Below are 23,756 nucleotides of genomic sequence, written 5' to 3'. Positions count from 1 at the left end.
GTTAAATATAATTGATTACTTTACTTATAACGTTAGAGTTAATAACATGATAAGGTCACGATTTATATAAATTTTAATTATTTAAAATAAATTCATGAATTTTAATGACATTAAAAGTTATTTTATGCTAATTCTAAAATAATTCAAAATAATTTTTATTTTTTTATTTATCTTTATAAATTTCATTATTATCGATCTACGCTCTCGAAACACACGTCTAGCTACTAATTTATTATCACTCTCATAATAAGAAAAAATCATAATTATATTTTTTGCTATTTATCTATCTATTTTGATATATTGAAGAGTATAATATAAAAATTTCACTTAACGAGGGTTTTGGTGGTTCTAATCTATTTTAATGAAGTTGATCTAATGGCAAGGGTGTGAATACCTCTTTTTTGACAGAAAAGAGAGAGCAAGTATAACAATGCTTGGTGTAGTTTGTATTTTGGGCCTTGAAACGGACAGTAAGGCAACTGGCCCATATAAATAATCTGGGCCAAGCTTGGTTACACTGAACTTTAAGGTGGGTAGCCCAAGACCAACTTGTTTCAACACTCCTCCCCCTCAAGTAGCAATTAAGCCGCTTGACAAGTATACAATTAGACATGGATTCTGGTTCATGGAACCGACGGTTTAAAATTTTTAAAATATTAAATTTGAATCAATTTTTGTACCGCCGGTTCCGATGAACTGACGGTTCCGATCACGGTTTTCGGCGATATATATATATATTTTTTTAATCGATTCTAACGTTACATTTTTTTTTTCCTAAATATTAATATGAGTTTAAAAAATATTGGTAAATTTTATTTAAATAAATTTTACAATGTTCATACTCATATAAGAATAAAATTAATTAATTTTATAAAATAATCAAATAAATTATCACTTTATTTTGTTTCAGTGTTATTAATTAAATAAATTCTAAGAAAATTTTGAAAAATGCTTCAAAAGATTGTAATTTTAAACTTAGAAAACAATTTAAAACGGTAAAAAAAAAAGTTAAAAATAATATAAGTTTAGACTAAATATTTCTCCTTTTTTTTTTACCATTTCACTTTTTAGAATTTTAACTTTTAAAGTAAAGTGTATTTTAAAAAAAATTCAAGTAAAGTATATCATGTAGTAAAATATTATTGAGATTTTTAGAAATGTATAAAATAGGCTAAGTAATTGTCATTTTGAAAATAAAAATAAAAAATTTCAGGCTCGAACCGGATCGAAACCATCGGTTCCAATTCATATTTTAACATTCACATGAACCTTAATCGACTCTTGAACCGCCGATTTCAGTTTAAAATTTTGAACTGTCGATTTCAATTCATCTACAATACAGTTAAGTTTCAGTTCTGTTCTGGTTTAAACCGAACCAGTGGCCATGCCATAATACAATCGCCAACACGGGTGCATCACGATATATCCTAGATGAGAACTTTAACTTTTCTTGCATAGGTTCGTGTGCAAGTTATGTTATTATATTAAAAATTTGAGTTTTATGAGTAAATTAATTAAATTCAATAAATAATATATTTAATATTTAGACTTACAATGAATGATGCTTATTTTTTTTAGAAAATAACCAAAATTATTTTAATGGACTCACTGTCTTCGTCGTTTTTCTTACAAAAAGAAGAAGAAAAAGACCAAAAGGAAAGGTGGTCAATGAAGGTTGAGTGGGGGTGGTCAAATCATCTGTACGGCGATCCGGAAATCTGACACTGTGATCACCCGCTGCTTATGTCCAATCAATCCAGTTGTGAATTTGTGATCTTTCACTTTGTTTCTTTTATTTTCATTCGTTTCTTTTTTCTTTAATTTTTTTAATTAAAATCTGTATTTAATTACCTTTTTACCCATTCTAGTATTTTTGGGCCAAAATTCTAACTGACACGTACCTATGACCAGAGGGAGTTTCGGTCATAACGTAGCTAAATAGGTGAACCCAATGAAACCCACAGCCAATATGATGCACGAAATGCCTTCTTCAAGACATTGTCATGCCTCCACGTAAATCAATCATTGAAATCTACATCTCGTGATGGTTAAATTTCTGTTTGATGAACTGAAACGTAACGCAATAGAATGTAACTGAATATATACTTTTTTCATCCATATGCCCGGTTCGAGTATTACGGGCTCTATATAGGCGTGACTCTCCTAAAGGGTTAATTTTCATATATAAAACTTGAACTTGAAATTTTTGTGAAAAAAAAAAAAAAAAAACTCAACTACTTCGTTCCAACCAATATTGGTTAACTAAAATAAATTTAGTGTACATGCGAGTTGTGATTTAATTGGTAACGCAGTCTGAATATGTGCGAAAAGCTCTCGAGTTCGATCTTCACTAAATATATCTGCTGGGAAGAGGCAAAAAATTTGAACTATTGCTAAGCGATCTGAATTAGACAGTTCCTAGTAAAATGTAATGCATAAAATGCCTTTTTTTTTTTCTTATTTGAAGAAAAGGAAAACAGAATATATTAATTTAGCAGCATATACAAGAAATATGTTGACTCCATCTCCTATTTATAAGCGCATTGACCTGCTTCGCTAGCTCGAAAGTTGTGTTAGGCTAAGTTAATTTCTTTATTCCTTACATTATATTACATTACATTTTATTACCATTTTATGGAGAAGAAATCTTTTTTTTTTCCTAAATTTTTGTTATTGAATTCGAGATATCTAATGTAAAATATATTTTTCACATTCCTTCTTTAAATGCATATTTAGGGTTATAAGTAAATCTAGTCGAATTGAATTTTATTAAGATCGGATTGGATCAGATAAAGTATACTAGAGTTGGAGTTTTGCTCAAACTTAATTCAAAGTTGAAATCAAGTTTGAACTTTTTTTTTTGTTCATAATTTATTGTTAAAAAGTATTCCTTTATAAATTTGAACTCGACTGGTTAAATTTATTAAATGAGTTGAAAAGAGCTTTTTAAAGTTAAATTTTAAATAGTCATTAATGGCTCAACTCATTTGCAACCTATCTATATCACATTAACCATTTATATACCAAATCAATTGACTTCGTGTCAATACCAACTTAATTAGAAAGTTTGTAAATTGTTTTGTTTGGTATGTCTAAGTTGCGGGATTCCAGATAGACAAAACACGATTAAAAATAATAAAATTATACTAAACCTTATACCCTAAATCCAAAATCTAAACGTTAAATCTTAACATAGTATATTCTAAAACGTTAAAACCTAACCCCAATGAATATTAGAAAATTAAGGTTCTTATGTATTGATTTGATTATAATTGTAGTGATACAATTAAAAATAATAAAATTAACTATACTTGAAACCTAAACTTTGAACCCATGAAACCCTAATATTTTAAACCTTAAAATCCTAATAAGCTAAAACCTAAAATTTAAATTCCAAAAACCTTATAAAACACAAATTCTAAATCTTACAGGCATTTAAATTTTTCTAGTTTATTATTATGATTATTATTATTATTTATTTGGAAAAACATTTTTCAATGAACTAAGTTGATTTAGTTTGAAACTCCATGAACTCTAGTTGAGGACCATTTAGATTACAGACGGGTCTGTTGAAGAGTAAACATGGTTTGTAGCTCGTGAATGTTCAAAGTCCGACAGGTAAAGCTATAGGTAATGGAGGAGGAAGAGGAAGAGGAAGAAACCTAGTAGGCATAGACCTTAGCCGCAATAATGGTTTGAAATATAAATATTTTTGCAATACACAACACGGGACTGCTGTATTTGAAGATATAGCAGCTTCCACATGAATATTTCAGCTTTTTATTTTTGCTTTTAGACTTCAAAACCTGACAATTCTGTATCAGACCCTTCACATGCTATATTACACTCTTCCCTTCTCTCTAATATTTAACTCAATCCTGTATTTTAATCCATTTACTTTTACAAGAGAGTAATTTTGATGTTATGATATCAATTTCAAAAATGTTTATTTCATTGGGAGGTGAGTTCATTTCATATTTTATTGATTAAGATTTAATTATTGGGGTAAAAACATAAATGACCATTGTAAATCGTAATTATTTCAATTTATATTTGAATCATTTCCTATTAAAGATTAAAATGCTTTTAATACATATTTAATTTATTTATGAGAATCGAAATCTTGATAAGGTGTGTATGTAATATAGCATGTCTTGATAAAAATATTCTGTTGGTTAAAAGATATGTGTTGTCGCTATCATGTGTACTCTAAAGGGATGAAATTCATAATATATTCATAATAAAAAAATAAAATAATTAATAATATTAAAATGGTGATTTTTTGAAAAAACAATTCAACTGCATCCAATTAACTTTAGGGTTAAAGACTGCGTGAAACGAAGGACAATGCAATTTTAATTCTTTTGGTACGAAAAGTATAAATTAATAGAAATGGACCTTTTCTATATATATGATATATGAATTTAAAAAGTGTTCAAATCTAAGTAATAAAAATGTCACCACATCAATCATGTTGAGTTGTCATCCTTTTGATTTTATCACTTGACGACCTAACAAACGTTTGCATTCATCTCTCTCTTCTTTCTTTTTTTTTTTTCAATTTATATATTTAATTAATGGAAATAACCAAAGAAAGATTTTGTACTTTAAAATCTTAATAGTTTTTTATTTAAAGAATATAGATAAATAACATTATTTTATATAGTTCATCACTCCATTTATAAGTTAAATAAAATTATATAGTATTTTAATATATTAAGAATAAATTCATATCATTAATACATATTTTAATTTTCATAGATCTGATTTAGGGTTATAGAGAGCTATAATTTCAAATCAAGTCAGATTTTGTACAAATTTAAAACTAAATTCCGAGATATGCTTGTTTATTAAAATTATATTATTGAATAAATTCAAACTGAATTTTTTCAAAATCAAATTTGGAATATTTTACCAATAGCTTATCTCAGTTATACATATAAAACATAATTATTCATGATATGCCTAATGGAAACATATATTCAAAAGGCATTTTTAACCTTAGGAGAATCGTCCCATATATATATACATATATATACTCTAACCAAGAAATTTGAAACCCTTATGCTGTGTTTGATGAGTTTTATTAAATTCAATGCAATCAAAAAACATTTTTAATCCTAGGAGAGTCATCCCAATATGAAATCTATAATATTCAAATCGGGACATGGTTGGAGCTTAGTTGGCTTTCAGATACCAGTGAATATAGACTGAAAAAATGCTATTAATTTCACATTATTCATTAAATATACTTGATTTAGTAATTAAATTAAGATACTAGAAATAAAAGCTTTATTGGGTTTTTTCTGAAATGTGAATGCAAATAGAAGAGAAAGCTAATAGTTAATGATCAAATTATCTAAGCTTATTTTGAATAATTAAGTATAATTAATTTGTTGGTTGTAACTAAAATTATATATTGTTTCAAAGTGAATTTTTAAGTTACTCAAACATAGAAATCCTAAAAAGAAAATAAAATTCTTTATGAATTAAAAAAAAAAAAAAAAAAAACAGAAATCATATTTGAAGAATTGCATTTCCTAATTATGAAATACATATAAGATGGCCTAAAGATTTTGTAAAATATAAGAAATCTAACTTGTAATATGACTATGGAATACATATATATCTTGATGAACAAAGTGAATAGCAAATTGACTTGCCAATTAAACTAATCTTTAGGGTTTTGCATCTACATTTTACACAAAGATACAGAGAGTCAAACCTAAACCTTACAAGATGAAGCTTAAGCAGACCAAAATGGGTATAGATAAATGTAGAAGATGATCAAGGACTGTACTCAGTCGTAACATCTTTAGGGAAAGGATCACGAACTTCAAAGAAAGAGCGGTTCTTGACGACAATATCGTACATATGAAACGACTTAAAGTTGGAGAAATTTATAGGGAGAGATATAAGATCGGCAGAATGGTCGGACTTGTGGAACTGGAGAAGGTTTGGTTGGCTACAGTTATAGTAACGAGTCCAGCCGAGTTCGAGTAGACGCTGTTCGAGTTCAGTGTAAGAGTGAATAACTTGGTTGGCTGGAAGGTAAACAAGAACCCTCGGTCGAGCACCAGGTGCTGTGGCTGTGCCGTGAGGTGGTGGCTCTTTCTGCTCGAAAGATTCTCTTGTTGGGTTGCTTCTCAACCGTGCTACACCTTTCTTGTCAAATATCCACACACCAGACATTGAGAGACAGAGTGTGTGCGCGAGAGAGGAACGGTGAAGGGGTGCAAGGGAGTTGTGCGCTTAATTGTTATTTATTTATATAGGAGGAAGAGCACACGGATGGGAACCAAACGAACGAAGCCGTTAGATTAACCAAATTGAATCGTACTCGGCTGAATATATAAATTCATTTCTTAATTTGCAACTTTATCATTTTGCACTCTGAAAATTTGCAGATAATCTTATCATACTCTTTAATTTATAAATTAGGATACTACACACGTTTTAATACTAATATAAATAATTTTTAAGAAATTTAGCTTTTATCTGTAAGATATCAATTTGATATGTTGATATCATAATTGAAACAATAATTTTTTTAATTTTTAACTTTTTAATAAGTGTTTAATTGAATTAATTTTATAAATTAAAATTTTAAATAAATAAATTTAAAAATTAAAATATTTAATATATATAATTTTATAAATTAAAATGTTAAATAGACTAAAATAAAACTCGATCGGTGACGCAAGATTAAACGAAAAAAAAAGAACAGAAAGAGGAACGTCACTGAAAGTTGTCAGTATACTAGCATAGGCACAGAGTAACATCAAGGCCTTATAAAAAAAAAAAATCGTTGAATGGACTCTTCTTGCATTATCCCATGTGATCACCTTTTTTTTTTGTTTTTTATCATTAGTACATTTTAGGACTCTTTCCATTTTGCATCTGATCTATTGGTTTGACATAATTATTTTACCGGTAAATTTATGTATTCAATCAATTATATTTTCAATCGAATTTTACTTATAAAGTTAAGATTTGAAATTTAAAATTGATTTGATGGAAGAGTTTTACTTAAATATCAACTTGATTCCAACGTTAAAACACTTGTGCAAAGTCTAGGGTATGATGGTACATTTTTTTATTTGCTAAAAAAAATATTTGGTCAGTGTTTTCATGTTCGTTATGGTGACAATAGAGCATTCTTAATGCAATGAGGTATAAATTTTGAATTCTAAATATGAGCTTAATTTGTTTTAATGGTACTATGATTATGTTCAAGGTAGAAATACAAGATTGTGAATTCCAACAAAAGTCATCAACTTTGAAATTTATGGGCTCGTAATATATATAAATCAAAATTGATAATTAAAAATGAACCAATCAATTTGGATTAGTTTTCAATTAGCTACAACATACGTTCACCTCTAGTTTTGAAGGTGTAAGATTTGAAATTTGGTCATAGTTGGGGCTAATTTTAATAATTTAAAAAAAAAAAGAGAGAGAAAACTGAAATAGTAAAATCCAAAACTGAAGTTAAACCAATTAAAATTGTAGAACCAAACTACAAAATGTAAAATAAGGAAAGTTGTGAAGTTACCTGTTTTTTTTTAAAGTTCAGTAATTAAAGGAAAGACTAACCTGCTTTTTAACTGAGTCATTCCAAGCAGCAGCAGAAGATTGTTTTCTGTTTTCTTTTTTACTCTCTTTAACACTTTTTTCTTAATCAATTTCAATATAAAACATGGGCTTATATAAGTACAACAGGTATACGTTCATAAACTAAAATTGATCTTAATAATAGTTTTGTTTATATCTTTAATTTTTTAGGATAAGAACTTAAAATTTGTACCAAATCAAGCTATGCATACCCCTAATTTAGCAACAAGTTAAGAGGGGAACTTGTATTTTTAGGCATGCAAGCCAAAAGGAATATCCATCAGGAACCAAATGTTTCCTATAATATTTATAGCGAAAGTTCAATCGAAAGCCGTCTTAGCTCAGCTGGTAGAGCGCATGGCTTTTAACCATGTGGTCGTGGGTTCGATTCCCACAGACGGCGATTTTTAATAAGATTATACTTCAGGACTAATCAAAAAGAAAAAATAAATTATTTTTTCGAAAGTTAAGTTTTAGCTCTTAATTATTATTATTATTATTATTTTGAAAGTTAGCTGTGATAACAGTTTATATTGTATTCGCCATTAATTTTTAAAAATTCATTTTTAATTTGTGAAAATGGAAATCAAAATCATCTTACACATAACGTAGTAAATAAATTAATAAAATGGTGAATCCATCAAGGGATCAAATCATGCAATTTAAGCCCCCAACAGGAGATCTCAAATCGCGGAATATCTAAAAAAAATTTTTTAAAGAGAGAAGATAAAAAAAAAAAAAATACAAGGAAGATCTTGCTAAAGGAAAAAATGACAAATAAATTGGTGTTGCAAGAAACAGAAAAAAACGACATTAAGACTGGACCCATTTGAAAACCCACAACAGAGGTTCAAGAAAGTCCGAGAAAAATGCCCAAAGCCTGATTGATCAATCTTTTGAAGCACTGAAGCTTCGAGAATTTTCCATATATAGACGTATTTTGTTAACGAAAGCCCAATTAGAATTCCCCAGAAACAACCACAGTCTCTCTTCTGCTCCTATAAATATCAAACCCACATTAATCTCACCATCGATGAGAAGATTACTATCTCTGTTACCTATCAGAACTGTTCTTAGCGATAAGCAAAGTAGAAATGGCTATGATTCCAAGTTTCTTCGGTGACTCGCGAAGCAGCGCTTTCGATTTGTGGGATCCGTTCAAGGATTTTCCATTTTCTTCTTCATCTTCAATAGTTTCTCGAGAAAATTCTGCTTTTGTAAATGCTCGGATCGACTGGAAAGAGACACCAGAAGCTCATGTATTCAAGGCTGATCTTCCTGGGCTTAAAAAAGAGGAAGTGAAGGTAGAGATTGAAGATGATAGAGTGCTTCAAATCAGCGGAGAGAGAAATATGGAGAAGGAAGATAAGAATGACAAGTGGCATCGCGTGGAGCGTAGTAGTGGCAAGTTCTTGAGGAGATTCAGGCTGCCAGAGAATGCAAAGATGGATCAAGTGAAGGCTTCAATGGAAAATGGAGTTCTAACAGTGACTGTTCCTAAGGAGGAAATCAAGAAACCCAATCTCAAAACTATTGAGATTTCTGGTTGAGCTATTATTTCCCGTATGCGAACTTATAAATATATGGGTTGTGATTATTTGAAATTTATGAGGTGGTGTTTGATGTAAGGCTTCTTCTAATTTGTCTCAGTTTACCTAACTTCCAATAAAAATGATCAAAAAGGATACAACCTGTTAATCTTTAGTAGCTCAGAATTAATTGGAAATGTAAAGCTCCATAAATAAAGGTAATCAGTTGAAGACATGTACATAAGTGTTTCAAGACAAGGTTAGCAATCTGGAAAATAGCGAGTAACATCTACAAGGTAATGGCTCGGCCGAGCAACAAAAGACAGTTGGAACTGAGCCTTCATTCACCATGTCCATGGATGCTGCACCAAACTTTTCAACCAACAATATGAAGCATCATTAGCATGGGATAATAGCCTGAACTTCTGCTATAGGACTTCTATTTGATTAATCTGATAAATCAGAACAGCATTTGAAACATCATTAATAATTAGTTTTTAGAAATCACATTTTCAAGTAATAAAGCCACTACTTCACAGCATCTAGAACTAAATAAAATCATATATAGTCTAGGATGCAAGTTGCACTTGGCACTAAAAATCCACTATCGAAATTGTATTTTTAAATTGACGATGCCAAATGGTTAATGATGGCTCTGATGGGTGGTTTTGCTAGAACAGGCAATAAGAACTTAATGAATATAGTTAAAGGGACTCAAAAATGTTATCCTTAAGCTAAATGAATAAATGGCTTCTAGGGGTCATAGTTCACCAATAATCTTAAAGTATGTTATTGTATTTAGAGCTGTCCAAATACCTATGGAGCTGTAAAATGCACAGTGAATATAATAGGAAAACAGGACTTTACCAGACCAGAGGATAAATTTTTCGAAGATCTGAAGAAACTCATTCAAAACTTGATTGCTCAGTAATTCAAATTTCCAAAATTTACAATTTTCATGAAAATTCAAAATTTCATGAAATACTGAAAATTTTTAAGTCCAGCCTAAATTTGAGGAATAAAATAACTTAATTGAGATTTCAAGGACTTGTAGGACTGCAGTAGGAAAAAACAATGACAAAAAAGAAAGAGGCATTCTATCCATAGGGGACCTTCTACTTCCTTCAATTATTAAAACCATACCCAACAGCCTCTCTACAACGAGCATGTCCTAACATAGTTCTCCAAAAACATATTACCCAAGGTAGAAATTATGAAAAGAAAGACAAGCTATATTCAATCTTTCTATGTATCTTTAATGCATAGGTCAAGAAAACTCAAGCTGGATTTTTGAGTTGTGCAGACACTTGATATCCTGCTTTTCTTGCTACAGGAAATGAGGTGAAAAAGGAAATTGCAAAATCACCTGTCAGATTCATATTCCAGTTAACAGAAGCATTAGATGTATTGCACCAAAAAGTTTGGGCTGCATCAGGTAATTGGGTGATCAAAAGAAAAGTTAGATAACAACCTTCTGCTTCCCTAAGCCATACCTTCTGCCTACATTCAAGTAGACCCCAACTATTGGTTGTTGAAGGAATTTATAAATGATCTCTTCTTATCACTGACAGAATCAGTATGAAGTCTATAGAGGAAATCTGAAAGGGACCCGCCTCAAGCTTTGATTTGGTGGGTTAATGATATTGGGGATTCCATTGAAATTCGATTAAAAATTTCTGCAGAAAAACAGCCCTGAAGATTGAGCAGAGTAAATCAATAATTTTGTCAATTTTAGGTGCTAATTTCCAGGCACTAGTATTTAGTAACTTGGCCAATTCTGGATGCTAATTCTGAGCCTTAACATTACTTTTATTTTGAGTTATACTAGCATATAGAAGCAACATAGAGGAGGAGTCCTTTAAAGCTATATCATTATTTCTGGTCATTTTAGGAGCCATATCAATCTTTTATATGGAATATGAGTCCAAGTATAGGTTTAGAATCACTTTCTTTAAGTCTACCCCATGCTTGTAATGCTTTATTTTTAGAATTCAATGAACTAAATTTAAGCAACTTATTCTTTTAATTTGAGTTGTGTGATGCAATTCTAACCCTAGAAAGTGCGAGGCTTTTTTGATAGGAGTAGTGAGTCCTAAATCCTATAAGTGTGATATCAGTAGTTTACCTTCAACTACTTGAAACTTGATTTTCTTTGTCATTTTAAAAGAAAACCAGAACTGCCTTAGTTTTTTAATCTATCGTTCTTATTTTCTACAAACCCTAACCCTAATTTCTAAAAGCCGAATTTTCCCCAAGCTGTCCTACGCCGCATATATATGCAAAGCATCAAATCTAGAAGTGGTTGAACACCTTTCACCTCATTGACAAATTTGTCCAGTTAAGAAATTTATGGCATCAGTATAACAACAATGAATTCTTAATGTAACCCTGCACTTGTATGTTACTCTGCTATCTATAGAGAGTGATTCACAGAAAATGAGAAAGTACTATAACGTGCATTGAGGACGAACATGCATACAGAGAACATAAAATTAAACAATTCATATAATCCCCAACAGGCCTCAGAGGAGTATGCTAGTAATCCCTGAAACGAATCGCTAAAGAACATCCAACTTCTACAATAGTTTTGTTAGCAGTTCATCCTTTTCCAAACCCATAATTTCTCTTTCCTCTCTTTCTGGAGTCTTCTTGTTCTGAAACTTCTCAACTTCTATCGTTAAAAAGCCAACATTCTCATCTTTCAAGCTCTATGCTGTTCTGATTTCAAACAGGCCTAAAGATTATTACCCAATTGCAAGTTCAACTTCCCAAAACCTTAATCCCAATGTAGTAGTAGTTGATTCCACTTAAATCTATTTAATGAATAGTCTTTAATTGTCTATCACAGTGCTTTCATAATTAAAAAAAATTGTCTACAAATTCAAAAACATAGTGGAGAATCCAAATATTTAACAATTTAACACCACATAAAAACACTTGCAAAATTGAGAAATTGAGATGTATGGAGTTAAGTGCAATATACCTGCAAGGCACAAAAATCAGAGGTTTCTGGCTTTTGAAGGAGGCCATTTTCCCTTCTTTCTCATCCGCCGCTTTCGAACAAGTTTCTTATTTCGAAGCTTTATATTCTTGGCCAATTTCACCTTCATTTTATGCTCAAGCTTCTGTTGTAGCTTTGAATCCAAAGAAAGATCGCCAAACAAAGGCACGTCTTCTTCATCACTTTCTGAAACGGAATCTCCACCATCCGGACCGGTCCCCTTGATTTCAGCTAATGCCTTAACAGCCATTGGAGAGTTGAAGGACAGAGCAGTCAGAGATTTTGAGAGTAGATCAGTAGATTTCGAGTGCAATCCAGAAACTGAAAGCCAATTAGAAGAAAATTAATGGAAAATGCAGAATAAACCCTAAAAGAAATAACAGAGATAGATACCTGAGGAAATAGCATTGGCTTTGTTAGCTGAGAAAGGCATGGAAGCAGAATCTGGAGAAGGAAATAAAGAGGGAAAACTCATGAGAAAGACACCCATTTTTTTCGCTTTTTCCCTCTCTTGGAGTTTTGGGGCCTACCTCTTTGGTTTTGATACCGAACGGGTGGGATCTTGTGTGGTTCGGGCTATGCTGGGAGTTCAGGTGTAAATGTAATAGGACTAGTCTATTTCTGAACATCTCCAAATCCAGTCGGCCTACGAACTTTTCTGGAAAAAATTGGAAAATGATTTTTGTAGTGGTCTTATGATTCTATGCTTTTCTGGTAATTGTTCATCGATAAAAATATAATACGTGTATTTAATTTGGTAGGCAACAAATTTCATAAACATAAAAATAGAGGAATTTAATTTCAAATGAACTTATGGTAAAATCTTTGTGCTTGTTAAACAAAATGTTTTCAATCTATTCTACAGCTTAACACCTTCAAAGCTTTTCTGGGATATACTTTTGTTTATTGTCTTTGATGGATTCGTTTTTTGTCCCACGTCTAAAGTGATTGATGAAGCCATCTGAAACTATAAGATTCATAGCTTCCTTACCAGTACCCCTGACATACCAAAAATGGGCATTCATATGCATATCACTAACCATTAAAATCAATGTATTTGTCCATCGAATAGACATACAGGAACTGGCAGATCCCATCCCAATAATTCAAAAGGTCAACAAATCTCATTGAATTGAATCAAAATCAGAGAATTTACCTAGGTTAATATTACAAAACATTCAGTCAAAATTAGTACAGTGACCCTGGTGAATTTGGAGAACAATCTGCCTCTTTCTCCATAGCATGTCATATAATCAACACCATAATCCAAACCAAAAACCGTCTCTTTATGCTTATCAAAATTGGAATCAGATCGAATGGCCCAGACAACCCATCTACCTGAAAATTTCTATCATAATAAAGTACTAATACAACATTTCCTGCAGTCCACTTTCGGCCATCTTTTCCAAGTCTTCTTGTGACAACAAGGTTTTTCGACCGCTTACTCCGGTCTTATCATATGGTTGAGCCATCTTCCGAAGAAACTGCATGTAAACATGCACAAGGTTACTTGTAATAAACCACTGAAGTTTGGTCCAATACACATTTGGTTTCTGTCTTTTGTGTGATTAAATATTAAGTCCTTTTACGGACCAAGAAACAAGGAGATTTATAAATGTTTTCTTAAGATATTTTTAGCCTACAAAAGAAGAGTCATGGTTATATAAATTCATATACCGAACTTTTAATTAGAAATTTCCGGGCAGTTACTTGTAATTTTCTCAGTTAAATGGACAATACAATGATTCCATGTATCGATGATCCAGATTTCTAAGAACCTAAAATATAAACATAGAGTACAAAAGCCTTTTAAGAAACATCAGTTTACCAGTACACTGCACTTTCTTGAAGTTCTAGCATAAAAATGTTCCGACACAAAGCTTAAGAAGTGATTTTATAGTTCTGGAGTAAATTAATGATCATCAAATGGGTCTGAGAGCACATCTAGATGTTTCCCCAGAAGTAAATGTAGCACAAATAAAATATGGCTGCAAGTACAAACCTCACGTGCTATATGCAAAGCCATGTCAGTGCTCAAATTCAGGTTTGCATCACGCAAATGTGACAGTATCCAGCCAGGCAACTTTGAGCGCTTGTCATGACGGCTATATCTGCACAAATTCAAATGATTAATGCATTTTAAGCAGCAAAGAGAATTATTAAGCAGACTTTAGATAGAGTGGTAAGATCATTGCTAAGCAAATGAGTCCTTGCCCAACTTTTGAGCATAGCCTCACATTGCTAAGCAAATGTGAAATCTGGTTAAAAGTAGCCATTTCCCTCTCAGCATGTGTCTTCTCCCAACAGGGAGATTATTTTAGTGTGTATAACACAGAAGAGGTAGAGATGAGAATACCAATTTGCTGATGAAATGTAAATCCTACCTTTTATCAGCAAATATCATCATCCCATAATCAGCCTTCGACCTGATCACTCGGCCAACACATTGAGCTGCTTGTCTCTGCTTCAGTCGAATCCCATTAAGGTTATAATCTCCAATATCAGACAAGAACTCAAACTTCACATTAAAACATATGATTTTATTAAAAATGGCAGTAGAATCATACCAAAGCATCAAACGTTAGGAAATCGCCTTCCTTTATTTGAAATGTGTCCCGTAGATACTCCAACCGTGAAATTAATATTCTGCAAAAGACTCTTGTCTAAATATACTTGAAATATATAATGAATGCTAAATAAAGAAAAATTGACCAGGTTCTAAACTATTTTCGCTCTCTTTCCCAACTATCAAGCACTTGTAAGATCTAAATCTCAGGTTCTACCATAACATCATGCAGCTTAGAGTATGAGAACACTTACTTGCTTAATGTATACTGGAAAGGAATACCAAACATGATCACTAGTCTACCATAGTGTCGATCAAAATCTATTCCTTCAGCTACTTTTCCCCTGCAATTTACAGAAATATACCTCATCATCAAACCAGAACAAATAACTAAATCCGTTGCAACCTCATCTCTCCCTCTTGCATCACAAGAACCAAACCAACTACAAAAGAAATTTTTTCTGTAATCTGTAACAAAGAAAGTAAGCTCGCACATATCACACATACCTAGCAACAGAGAAAAAAACTGCACCTCTCCCACAATCACATGCCCTGCGATAGTTGTCAAGAGCCAATGTAGTTTCCACTACATCCTGGGTCTCAATAAAGACAAGCTTATGTTGCATTATGTCCTACAATAACAAAATCATGGGGTAGGTACTCTAGGGTATAAAAGACAACAATCTCATCAACAAAGCATATTATCAATTTAACCCAGAATAAAATTTACCATATCAAAAGGGAAAAGATTAAGAAAAGATAAAATATGATCTAATATGAATATCTGCTAATAAAGAGATCATTTTCACCTTAAGAATTCCAGTTTCATTCCAGCTGTTGATAATTCCATCCATGTATGAGTAACTGACAAAAAAACATACAATTCCATCCGGAACAATAGAGACCATCTCCACCAAGAGCTTCCCATAATTCCTTGCAACACCTGGATCGCTTCTCATATCAAATTTGGTGCTTATTGGGAGTTGGTCACTGTTGAACACAAAATGCAACCAAATACAAATTAAACCCTCAATTATAAAGCTTGGGCCATTTTATATATCTAGATTCACCTTGGAGATTCTATAAATAAATAAAAGATTCCACTTCAACCTTGTACCTTCCACGAGTGAGAACCATTGGGCATATACAATCTCTAGTCAAGGACATTGTAAAGCTTCGACTAACAACTGGATGGAAGTTAAGAAGACGAGGGTAGAGATCAATCGGGCTCAGAGTTCCAGAAGTAATCACAACTGACTGGAACCTGTCAAATACCGGCTTTATGGCAAGAGAAGCATCATGGCAGCTAAGCTGGAACAAACAAGATCAACAAATAACAAATATAAGCAAAAAAATATTAGTCAAAGGACATTCTCTATAAACATAGAGAAAAGAGTAAATTTTCTATCATACACATGCAAAACCCCACCACAGATATATTAGGTAAAAGTATTTCTCTATCATTTCCTTTTTTTTCTTCCCACTTTTTCATCAATAGTTTTCACAAGAACCACTGGCAGAAAAGATGACAGGAGATTATTCAACAAGATGAGAATAAATTTATAACACAGACACTAGAAAAGAGAGAGAAGTAAGAGATACCTGCAATACGGGGTCAGGAATATGTGGCATTCTCTCATCAAAAGGTTCGATTATGATGGAAAATCCGCGACTATAAGTCCCCACAAGCGTTGCAAAGTCACATATCGTCTGGATATGCAAGAACTCATCTGTGTCTGTTATCTCCAGTGTCAACATAAGTGAATGTAGGCGATCATAACAAAACTTCAGCGTTTTCTGGTCAATCACAGCATGAGAGTTTAAAGATGTAATAAAGCTAATTGGACTTTCCTTCTCAACATTCTCTGTTTCCAGCCGGCCTCTCAGGTATTGAACCAACCTACGCAAGACATGCAGAAAATGCTCTGCTCGACGAATATTTCCAGGAACTGCCTCCTTCAGAATATCATCAGGCAAGGCAGGATTTGCAAGCCATGTATCTGCGGCTGCCAGAAAGGGGGAAACAAGAGATAAGAACACAAAGGATGTTATTAGGAAAAATACATAGGTATCCAGAAGAGCCCTTGTTGTCTTAGCTTCTCATACCAGCTAGGTTTCCTCGTTGCGCCAAACCCTCAACAAGCCGGTTGTATTCAGCACGCAACCTACCAGCATCGGTGGCCTTGAACCTTCCTAACAGGTCAAATAAATTAAAAAGAATATATAAACAAAATTCAGTCTAAGAAAGAAATTTTAACTTAGAGAGAGAGGGAGAGAGACATTGGGGGGGGGGGGGAGGGGCGGGGAGGGGATTCAATTCCTAGATGTTTGATCTGATGAACCATACATATGTCTCAGGAAAATTTAATTATCATACGTGTGTATCAATTTCTCAGACTTAGATCAAATTACAACCACCTGGATCAGTTTTTATGGCATATTAAAGCGAAATAGTAAAAACAAACAAATGTTTTGTCGAATCCATAAAAAATATGTTGCAGTAAATAATAGCTGTTTTGTGGACGTCCCAAGTCATTATGAACTTCAGGTGAGATGATGTTATGTGTAAAACATTTTACTTGACAACAATAAAAAAATAAAAAATTATACCTCTCAATCTCCTGACTGATTCTTGAGAGATTTCTGGAAGCCCCATCAAGTGTCTGCCTTCGTATGCTAACGCTAAGGGCTTCGATACACACATTATCAATATTATGTGCCTCATCAAACACCACAACAGACTCCTTTTGCATTTCCTTTGATATGATACCAGCTACCTTTGGATCAAGCAAGTACTGGTAACTATAGACCACCACATTTGCAAACTGCACCATATGCCTTGCCAAGAAATATGGGCACCATCCTTTTTCCTTTCCAAATGCTCTCAGATCCTGCAGCCATACAACATAGCAAAGTTGATTAAAAAAATATTGTTGATGTCTAAATAACTTGGAAATTATATTTAACTTGAAATGTCAGGAATAACTGGACAATATTTTGAGATGAATACCATATGAAAGTAATGGATCCAAAATTAGGAGAACTATAACTGGTGGTTCGATAATGATTTGCACTTGGTTGGATTGATTTTGTAAAAAAAAAGAAATTCATAGACATTCCTAAACCCTTAGACTGAAAAGTTCAGTTTGCATTACTCTGTTTTTCTCCATAGGAAGAAATGTTTGAAATAAATTCTAAAACTTGGAAATAATGAAATGCACTTCTCTTACTTACCAACTGTAGCTGCACTATGCTCACTGTAATCAGTAATTTCATAACCACGTAATTATGAGAAACAATTTTAGACCATATGGAAATCGAGTTTAATACCTGAAGAGTGTAAACTCCAGGTGGCAACACTGCTGAAGATGCCGCCCTTTCATAGTTCTCAAAGAACTCACAAGTTGGTACATTGGGATTCTCTGCAGCCATAGCCCTAATCCAACTTGCTGTGAGCTTCCTACAAGCAGCATCCACTGAATCCCGATTCTCGGCTGACAGAACTGTTGGATTCACACAAAGATTCTTTCTTGACGACAATCCAATGGCCAAAATCCTTGCGGCAGGTCCCAAATGCTTGATTTGATAATTGTGCAACAGTTTGAGCTCGGCAAGGGTTTTCTCCATCTCGTGCACAGTGCGTGTGCAGTAGATTAGCTTCAGTTGGGTCTGTGGCTTGGAAAGAGTGTAGCTTGTGATTAAGGACAGCAGTGCTATGGTCTTCCCGGTGCCTGTTGGCATTTCTAGCAGGCAGTGTCCCTTGGCATCTAAAGCACGTTTTAGCTCCACCATATATGAATACTGCTCTGGATAAATATTGTCATATGGGAAGTAGACAGTCACATCCTCAATTTGGAATTTCATAGTGTTAATTGGTGTTTATCAATATCAGAAGTATACGTATTTATATTTATTTACAGAGGTATAGAAGGCAGTGGTTGAGGCGGAGCAATAGAATGACCGGTGGAGCAGATCAGTTTCAGGCATACAGTACAACTTGACACTGGAGCATGTCTCCCTATAATGGGTGACTTACTACCTGCGGAATAGGTCCAAAATTAATTACATAAAACAAAATATTCTCACTTCCTCAAAAACTCAGAACATTAACCATAATAGTAAAATGAATATTTACCCCAAGATAAAACATACATGACTAATTTGCCCCCAAAGATAAACCAATTAGGTTTGGTTGCAATCAGGTACCCGCCAAAAATAGCCTACAGAATTCCAAACCTGATTATAGAAGGTAGTTGAACCCATTTAAAATTAAACTTGCAATCCCAACCCATCCCAAAACCAATTGGCATTACCTGAATACTACCTCAACTTGTTTATCAGAAATCCATACAACACATAAAAACCCAAAACCGAACCCGAACCCCAAAAAGAATATAAAATCTAAACTAAATCCATAAAACACACAAGCAAACCAATATGCAAATGAAAAAATTCCCACCAAAACACAAAAATAATAAAATATAAAAATAGTCTAGTCTAAAAGTTACACACGGACCTACAAGTCTAACAATAGCTTTAACAGTACATAAGTTTTACAATTGCGGAATAAATCATGCACAAATAATTGATCATATAAGTTTTAGCAAATCATATAATTAATTAATGACAATGTTGATCAACAGCAAGCATTATAATCATTAATCAAAATTGACTAGGTGTGGTTCTGTAATGTGCATGGTTTTACTTCATCATTAAAGCAGAAAAATTTCAATACAAAGTCAACATATATCTATATGCATATATATTTCCATATAAAAAGATTAAAACCTCAAAGTGGATTTTTATGTAATTAAATCTTTAAATGTTTAACTAAAGGTTCACAAAAATTAGGATTAACAAATAGCAATAGTTTCAAGCTACCAAGCTTATAGTTTTGGATTTGAAGCAAAACAGAAATCATCAATTCAAAATTAAAAGGAAAGATTTTTCAGATAAACCAAATCCAAGCATTAGCTACAACCAATTAATTTCAACCAAAACTTGATTGTAACTCAGAACTTAAATTGGAAACAAGGTAACCAACTAAAAGAAACAACAGAATTGCTACCAGGTCAAAGAAAAATCAAAATTGCACATACTGATCATGGAACCAGAAAGAGAAAGATTAAATTTTAGACCTAAAAGTACCTTCAAATTTAATCGACAGCTAAGTTTTTTAATCAAAAAGATCTTCAAAGTAACTTCACAGAGAGACATAAAGAACCAGTCAACCTAAATAGCTTCACAAATAAAGGAAGCAAAATTTTTAATCAATAAGCAAAAAGAATTAATACACATTTTTTTAATATGAATCACTCGCCAAATTAAAAGATAACACCCATCACATATTCATGAAAATTAAAATCTAAACAAAATATACTCAAAAGCTATTCCTAGAGAAATGATAAAGAAAATATAAGGGATAAAAGCGAGAGAGAGAGAGAGAGAGAGAGAGAGAGAGAGAGAGAGAGAGGGAGAGAGCTGACTGTGAAGAAAATATAAGGGATAATAAAAATTAAATTAAAAAAGGGAAAGTGAAAAAAGGAAAGAAAAAGGGCACAACGTTACTTGTTCAATTGTCACCGACTATGAGCTGCAGCAGTGTCACCAAAGATTAGCAGCCTAACAAAAAGAGACGAATATTGAATGCAATGAGAAGAAAGGAAAAGAAAATAGGGCAGCAGCAAACGATAAAACTGAAATGGCAGTTAGGTAGCAGCAGTGGCGCTAGTGATAGATGCGAGATGAGAACTTAGGGATTATTGTGTTTTAATGGCTTGAGCTTGAGTCTGGTTTTGGACAAAGGCAAGAAAAAGAAAGCGGTGATGACTGATTGAGGACGAAGAACAATGGGCTTTCAGTTGAATTGGATACCAAAACTAGGAATTGCAACGGGTCAGGTACAAGCTAAAAGTGGCAAACCCGGATGTGAACCTGTTCAAATATAAGATACCTAGACTCGTCCCAAACTTATTTAAATTTACACTTGTCAAACCCAGTTAGCATTACCCCTTTATTCCCCAAACCCGTTTAAATGCCTGTTTAACACATTGATAAAGTCCATGATCTATCTACAACACCAACTACCCAAAGTCGTTCACATACTTGAATCCGTATCAAAAAGACACTATGTAAAATTCAAACCAAATCCATACAACACACAAGTAGATAAATATCCCAATAGAAAAATAATACAATGAAAATCCATTAGAACACAACCAAAGTAAAATAAAACATAAGGAATTAAGGGATGAGAATTGATTCTTCACATAAACATAATATCAATATGCTTGCCCTCCTTTTATCTATAACCCAACTCAAACACAATTGAGCTAAAGCAGAAATCTACCAAAAACTACCCAATACAAAAGGGGAACTGATTCCAACTTTCAGCTATGTACAAGAAGATAAAAGGGCAAACTATAATAAAAATTGCTAAGTGAACCAACAAAAGTCCTTCAAGTTCTTTTCTCACCGAAAATCATCCAACTTGCCTATTCCATTCCTCATTTTTACCATAACTCAATCCAAAAGCCTCAATTATATATGTATAAATGCGGCTCAAAGCTGGAAATTTCTCTCAAGCTAAACACAACATTGATTTCAAATATAGAAACTGCTGGATTAAATTTAAGTATAACTGCAATATTTAATTAAGTTGTTGATTATTCTCATAAAAAAAGTAAAAAGAACTTAAAAGTAGAGGAAAAATAAAATCTCCAGTTTGACGAAAAGAGAGTGAGAACCACTAAAACAATCATGCAAAAACAGAGCAGCAGAACGGATAAAGAGGCAGCGGCTCCCAGTCCCATATATATGTATAACCCCAAATTTACTTGGTATATCGTAGCAACACCTACTTTACGCCCACAAAACCAAACGACATATTCATTTTACAGTAAATATATATATATTGCAAAAAGTACCTCGCGACGGACGCTTGCGGAATCCGGTCGTCAGGCAAAAGGCAAAGCGGCGATGAGATGAGAGATTGACATGACTCAAGAAGAGGGAAGATGAGCTCGACTGAAGCAAGAACAAATTGGACTTTGTTTGCGAACTCAATAACAAATGACATGGTTTTGATGCAGGTTAATCAACACTACATCGTTTTGATCATTAAAGGGTTATTTTTTCTATAATTATTCTTTTAAATCTCAATCACTAATAATAATAATAATAATCTTCTAACCCTAATTTTAATTTGGGTCCTACCTTCTTTTTATACTATCTACTTGGATTTCTTTTGCTTTAATAAACTTCAATCTATTTTTTATATAATAAATCTGTCTTTTTTGTTTGTTTGGTTTGTCTTTGTATTGGAATTTTTTTTATCCATTCTTAGTTTATTACTAAATAAAATTATAATATTTGATTTTATTTAGTTGGAGATTTTAGATCTTGATTTTCAGGTATGAATCTTGATCAATAGAGTATAGTAATGCGGTATGTTCCTCCATTGATGCTATTGATATGGAAACTCATATGTGTTCGCCATATGCTGTAAATTCATGAAAAAACAATTCAGTTATAAAAGATCCAGAAAAGTTATTATTTTGACGTCCAAATCAATTAATAGAGACTTAAGTGTTGCTAAGAAAATTTTCTTTTTTTTTGTCAAAATCAACTCCAACCGGAGAAATCTAATAATATATTTTTAAATTTTAGTCTCATTATTCAAAAGAATATGAATTATTTTGGTTTGTTAAAGATCAGTAAACATGTTAGCCACTAATAGTAGAGTTCTATATGGTCTATATGAGTATTTGTAATCTTAATATTATTATTGATAAATTATATTTTTAAAATAATAATAATAATAATAAGCCAAGTCTAGTCATATTATCACTAGCACAACGGAAGAGGTTTCAAGTTCAAGTCACCTGACTTTTGTAGCTTACCATGTTATTTCAGCCTATTTCACTCCTAATGAATAAATAATAATAATATTATTAATTCTAAATGTAATATTTGATATGATTATAATACTAATTATAATTAGAAAATCTATAATTATCATATAACTTGCTATAATTAGAACCTTTAACTACTTTAATGGTGTTTTTCAATTATTTATATTTAATTATAGTTTTATATATAGATAATTCAAATAAGTAATAGTTATAATTCTAATTAAATAATACTAGACTCAATTTGTAGTCATTCTTTAATTAAATAATACTATATTTAATTATAGTTAATTCAAATAAGTAATAGTTATAATTCTATTAGTAGTCATTCTTTAAATTTAATCCTAATGCTAGTTACTATAATCATAAAGGATTAAGGCTCAATTTGCCCCCTAAATTTGAGCACAATATATAATTTATTTAAAAATTTATTTTTTGTACAAATTACCCATTAAATATGCACAAAAAATACAATGTAACATCTTGATCCGGCACAACGATCCTAAGAGAGCGAGTGGAGCAAAGCTCCTGGCTAGCTTTTAGGATGATAGGCTAGCTATAGGTAGAGGAATGCAGGACATAGGAATGAATCGAATCATATATCGAAAAGGGTAAAACTAATAATCAGAGTCGCTTTTTGGTGGAATAACTTAGAAAGTTAGAAGAATTTCAGGGTTAAATGTGCTTGCTTAACGGAATTTATAGGATGGCTGACCTCCTGAGAAGTTCCTCATTTCACCTGCAAGACAAAATCGTGCGGGTCTTGTCAATCTAGTATGTGATGAAATTAGCTTGTCAGTAGATGTATGGTTCGAGGACGAACCATGCAGAAGCTGGTAGACCTGTGACATTTCGACCCGGTAAGCGATCTTAAGAAGGTGGGTAGAGCAAAGCTCCTAGCTAAGCTTCTAGGATGACAGGCTAGCTATAGATATGAGAAATGCAGGACACATGAATTAATTGAATCATATATTAAAAAGGGAAAACTAATTATTAGATGCATTTTTTTGTGTAATGACTTGAAATGTTAGAAGAACTATAGGATTAAACTTGCTCGCTTAACGGAATTATTAGGATGGATGACTTTTTAGAAAGTTCTTCATTTCACCTGCTGGTTGGAGTCGACGTGACATACA

General features: G+C 32.4%; 4 protein-coding genes and 1 non-coding gene across 10 annotated transcripts; 2 read left to right on the top strand and 3 right to left on the bottom strand.

Moving 5' to 3' along the window:
* Window positions 1–5,599: 5,599 nt before the first annotated feature.
* Window positions 5,600–6,283, bottom strand: LOC105650297 (flowering-promoting factor 1-like protein 1). Its single transcript, XM_012237175.4, has one exon. The coding sequence runs from the start codon at window positions 6,190–6,192 to the stop codon at window positions 5,788–5,790; it is 405 nt and encodes a 134-aa protein (XP_012092565.1). The 5' UTR covers window positions 6,193–6,283; the 3' UTR covers window positions 5,600–5,787.
* A 1,661-nt stretch (window positions 6,284–7,944) lies between these two features.
* TRNAK-UUU (transfer RNA lysine (anticodon UUU)) lies at window positions 7,945–8,017 on the top strand. Its single transcript has one exon. It is a non-coding gene; the product is annotated as a tRNA-Lys (tRNA).
* A 528-nt stretch (window positions 8,018–8,545) lies between these two features.
* LOC105650286 (18.2 kDa class I heat shock protein) lies at window positions 8,546–9,318 on the top strand. Its single transcript, XM_012237154.4, has one exon. It carries the CDS (start codon window positions 8,709–8,711, stop codon window positions 9,162–9,164), a length of 456 nt encoding a protein of 151 aa, XP_012092544.1. The 5' UTR covers window positions 8,546–8,708; the 3' UTR covers window positions 9,165–9,318.
* Window positions 9,319–9,329: 11 nt separating this feature from the next.
* Window positions 9,330–12,832, bottom strand: LOC105650284 (large ribosomal subunit protein cL37). Of its 3 annotated transcripts, XM_089721273.1 has the most exons (4): window positions 12,675–12,832; window positions 12,538–12,588; window positions 12,127–12,465; window positions 9,330–9,595 (listed from the first exon to the last, which is right to left on the bottom strand). In XM_089721273.1, exons 2-3 carry the CDS (start codon window positions 12,575–12,577, stop codon window positions 12,143–12,145), a joined length of 363 nt encoding a protein of 120 aa, XP_089577399.1. In that variant the 5' UTR covers window positions 12,578–12,588; window positions 12,675–12,832; the 3' UTR covers window positions 9,330–9,595; window positions 12,127–12,142. The 3 variants fall into 3 exon arrangements, with proteins under 3 accessions (XP_089577399.1, XP_012092543.1, XP_012092542.1); XM_012237153.4 differs by having other exon boundaries at window positions 9,330–9,515; window positions 12,538–12,831; XM_012237152.4 differs by having other exon boundaries at window positions 12,538–12,825.
* A 317-nt stretch (window positions 12,833–13,149) lies between these two features.
* UVH6 (RAD3-like DNA-binding helicase protein) lies at window positions 13,150–21,793 on the bottom strand. Of its 4 annotated transcripts, none has more exons than XM_037637540.2 (14): window positions 21,637–21,793; window positions 20,279–20,332; window positions 18,041–18,749; window positions 17,321–17,601; window positions 16,817–16,899; window positions 16,313–16,716; window positions 15,828–16,021; window positions 15,520–15,700; window positions 15,218–15,342; window positions 14,965–15,054; window positions 14,712–14,790; window positions 14,529–14,605; window positions 14,147–14,255; window positions 13,150–13,628 (listed from the first exon to the last, which is right to left on the bottom strand). In XM_037637540.2, the coding sequence occupies exons 3-14, from the start codon at window positions 18,572–18,574 to the stop codon at window positions 13,509–13,511; spliced, it is 2,277 nt and encodes a 758-aa protein (XP_037493468.1). In that variant the 5' UTR covers window positions 18,575–18,749; window positions 20,279–20,332; window positions 21,637–21,793; the 3' UTR covers window positions 13,150–13,508. The 4 variants fall into 4 exon arrangements, with proteins under 4 accessions (XP_037493468.1, XP_037493470.1, XP_037493469.1 ...); XM_037637542.2 differs by lacking the exon at window positions 20,279–20,332 and adding an exon at window positions 18,846–18,930 and having other exon boundaries at window positions 21,637–21,792; XM_037637541.2 differs by lacking the exon at window positions 20,279–20,332 and adding an exon at window positions 18,863–18,930 and having other exon boundaries at window positions 21,637–21,792.
* Window positions 21,794–23,756: the final 1,963 nt, after the last annotated feature.

This window comes from Jatropha curcas, chromosome 5 (genome assembly GCF_041381405.1).
Source record: "Jatropha curcas cultivar XTBG-Jc1 chromosome 5, XTBG_Jcur_1.0, whole genome shotgun sequence".
NCBI classification, from domain to species: domain Eukaryota; kingdom Viridiplantae; phylum Streptophyta; class Magnoliopsida; order Malpighiales; family Euphorbiaceae; genus Jatropha; species Jatropha curcas.
Note: the sequence above shows the minus strand (reverse complement) of the source record. Positions and strands in the feature narration are given on the sequence as shown.

Coding starts and splice junctions, on each gene's coding strand:
- LOC105650297 (XM_012237175.4), bottom strand. CDS start 6,192: ATGTCTGGTGTGTGGATATTTGACAAGAAAGGTGTAGCACGGTTGAGA.
- LOC105650286 (XM_012237154.4), top strand. CDS start 8,709: ATGGCTATGATTCCAAGTTTCTTCGGTGACTCGCGAAGCAGCGCTTTC.
- LOC105650284 (XM_012237153.4), bottom strand. CDS start 12,634: ATGGGTGTCTTTCTCATGAGTTTTCCCTCTTTATTTCCTTCTCCAGAT. Junction 12,466..12,537: donor AGCCAATGCTATTTCCTCAG/GTATCTATCTCT, acceptor ATTGGCTTTCAG/TTTCTGGATTGCACTCGAAA.
- UVH6 (XM_037637540.2), bottom strand. CDS start 18,574: ATGAAATTCCAAATTGAGGATGTGACTGTCTACTTCCCATATGACAAT. Junction 16,022..16,312: donor TTCCTGACCCCGTATTGCAG/GTATCTCTTACT, acceptor TGTTTGTTCCAG/CTTAGCTGCCATGATGCTTC. Junction 14,256..14,528: donor ATGATATTTGCTGATAAAAG/GTAGGATTTACA, acceptor GAATTTGTGCAG/ATATAGCCGTCATGACAAGC.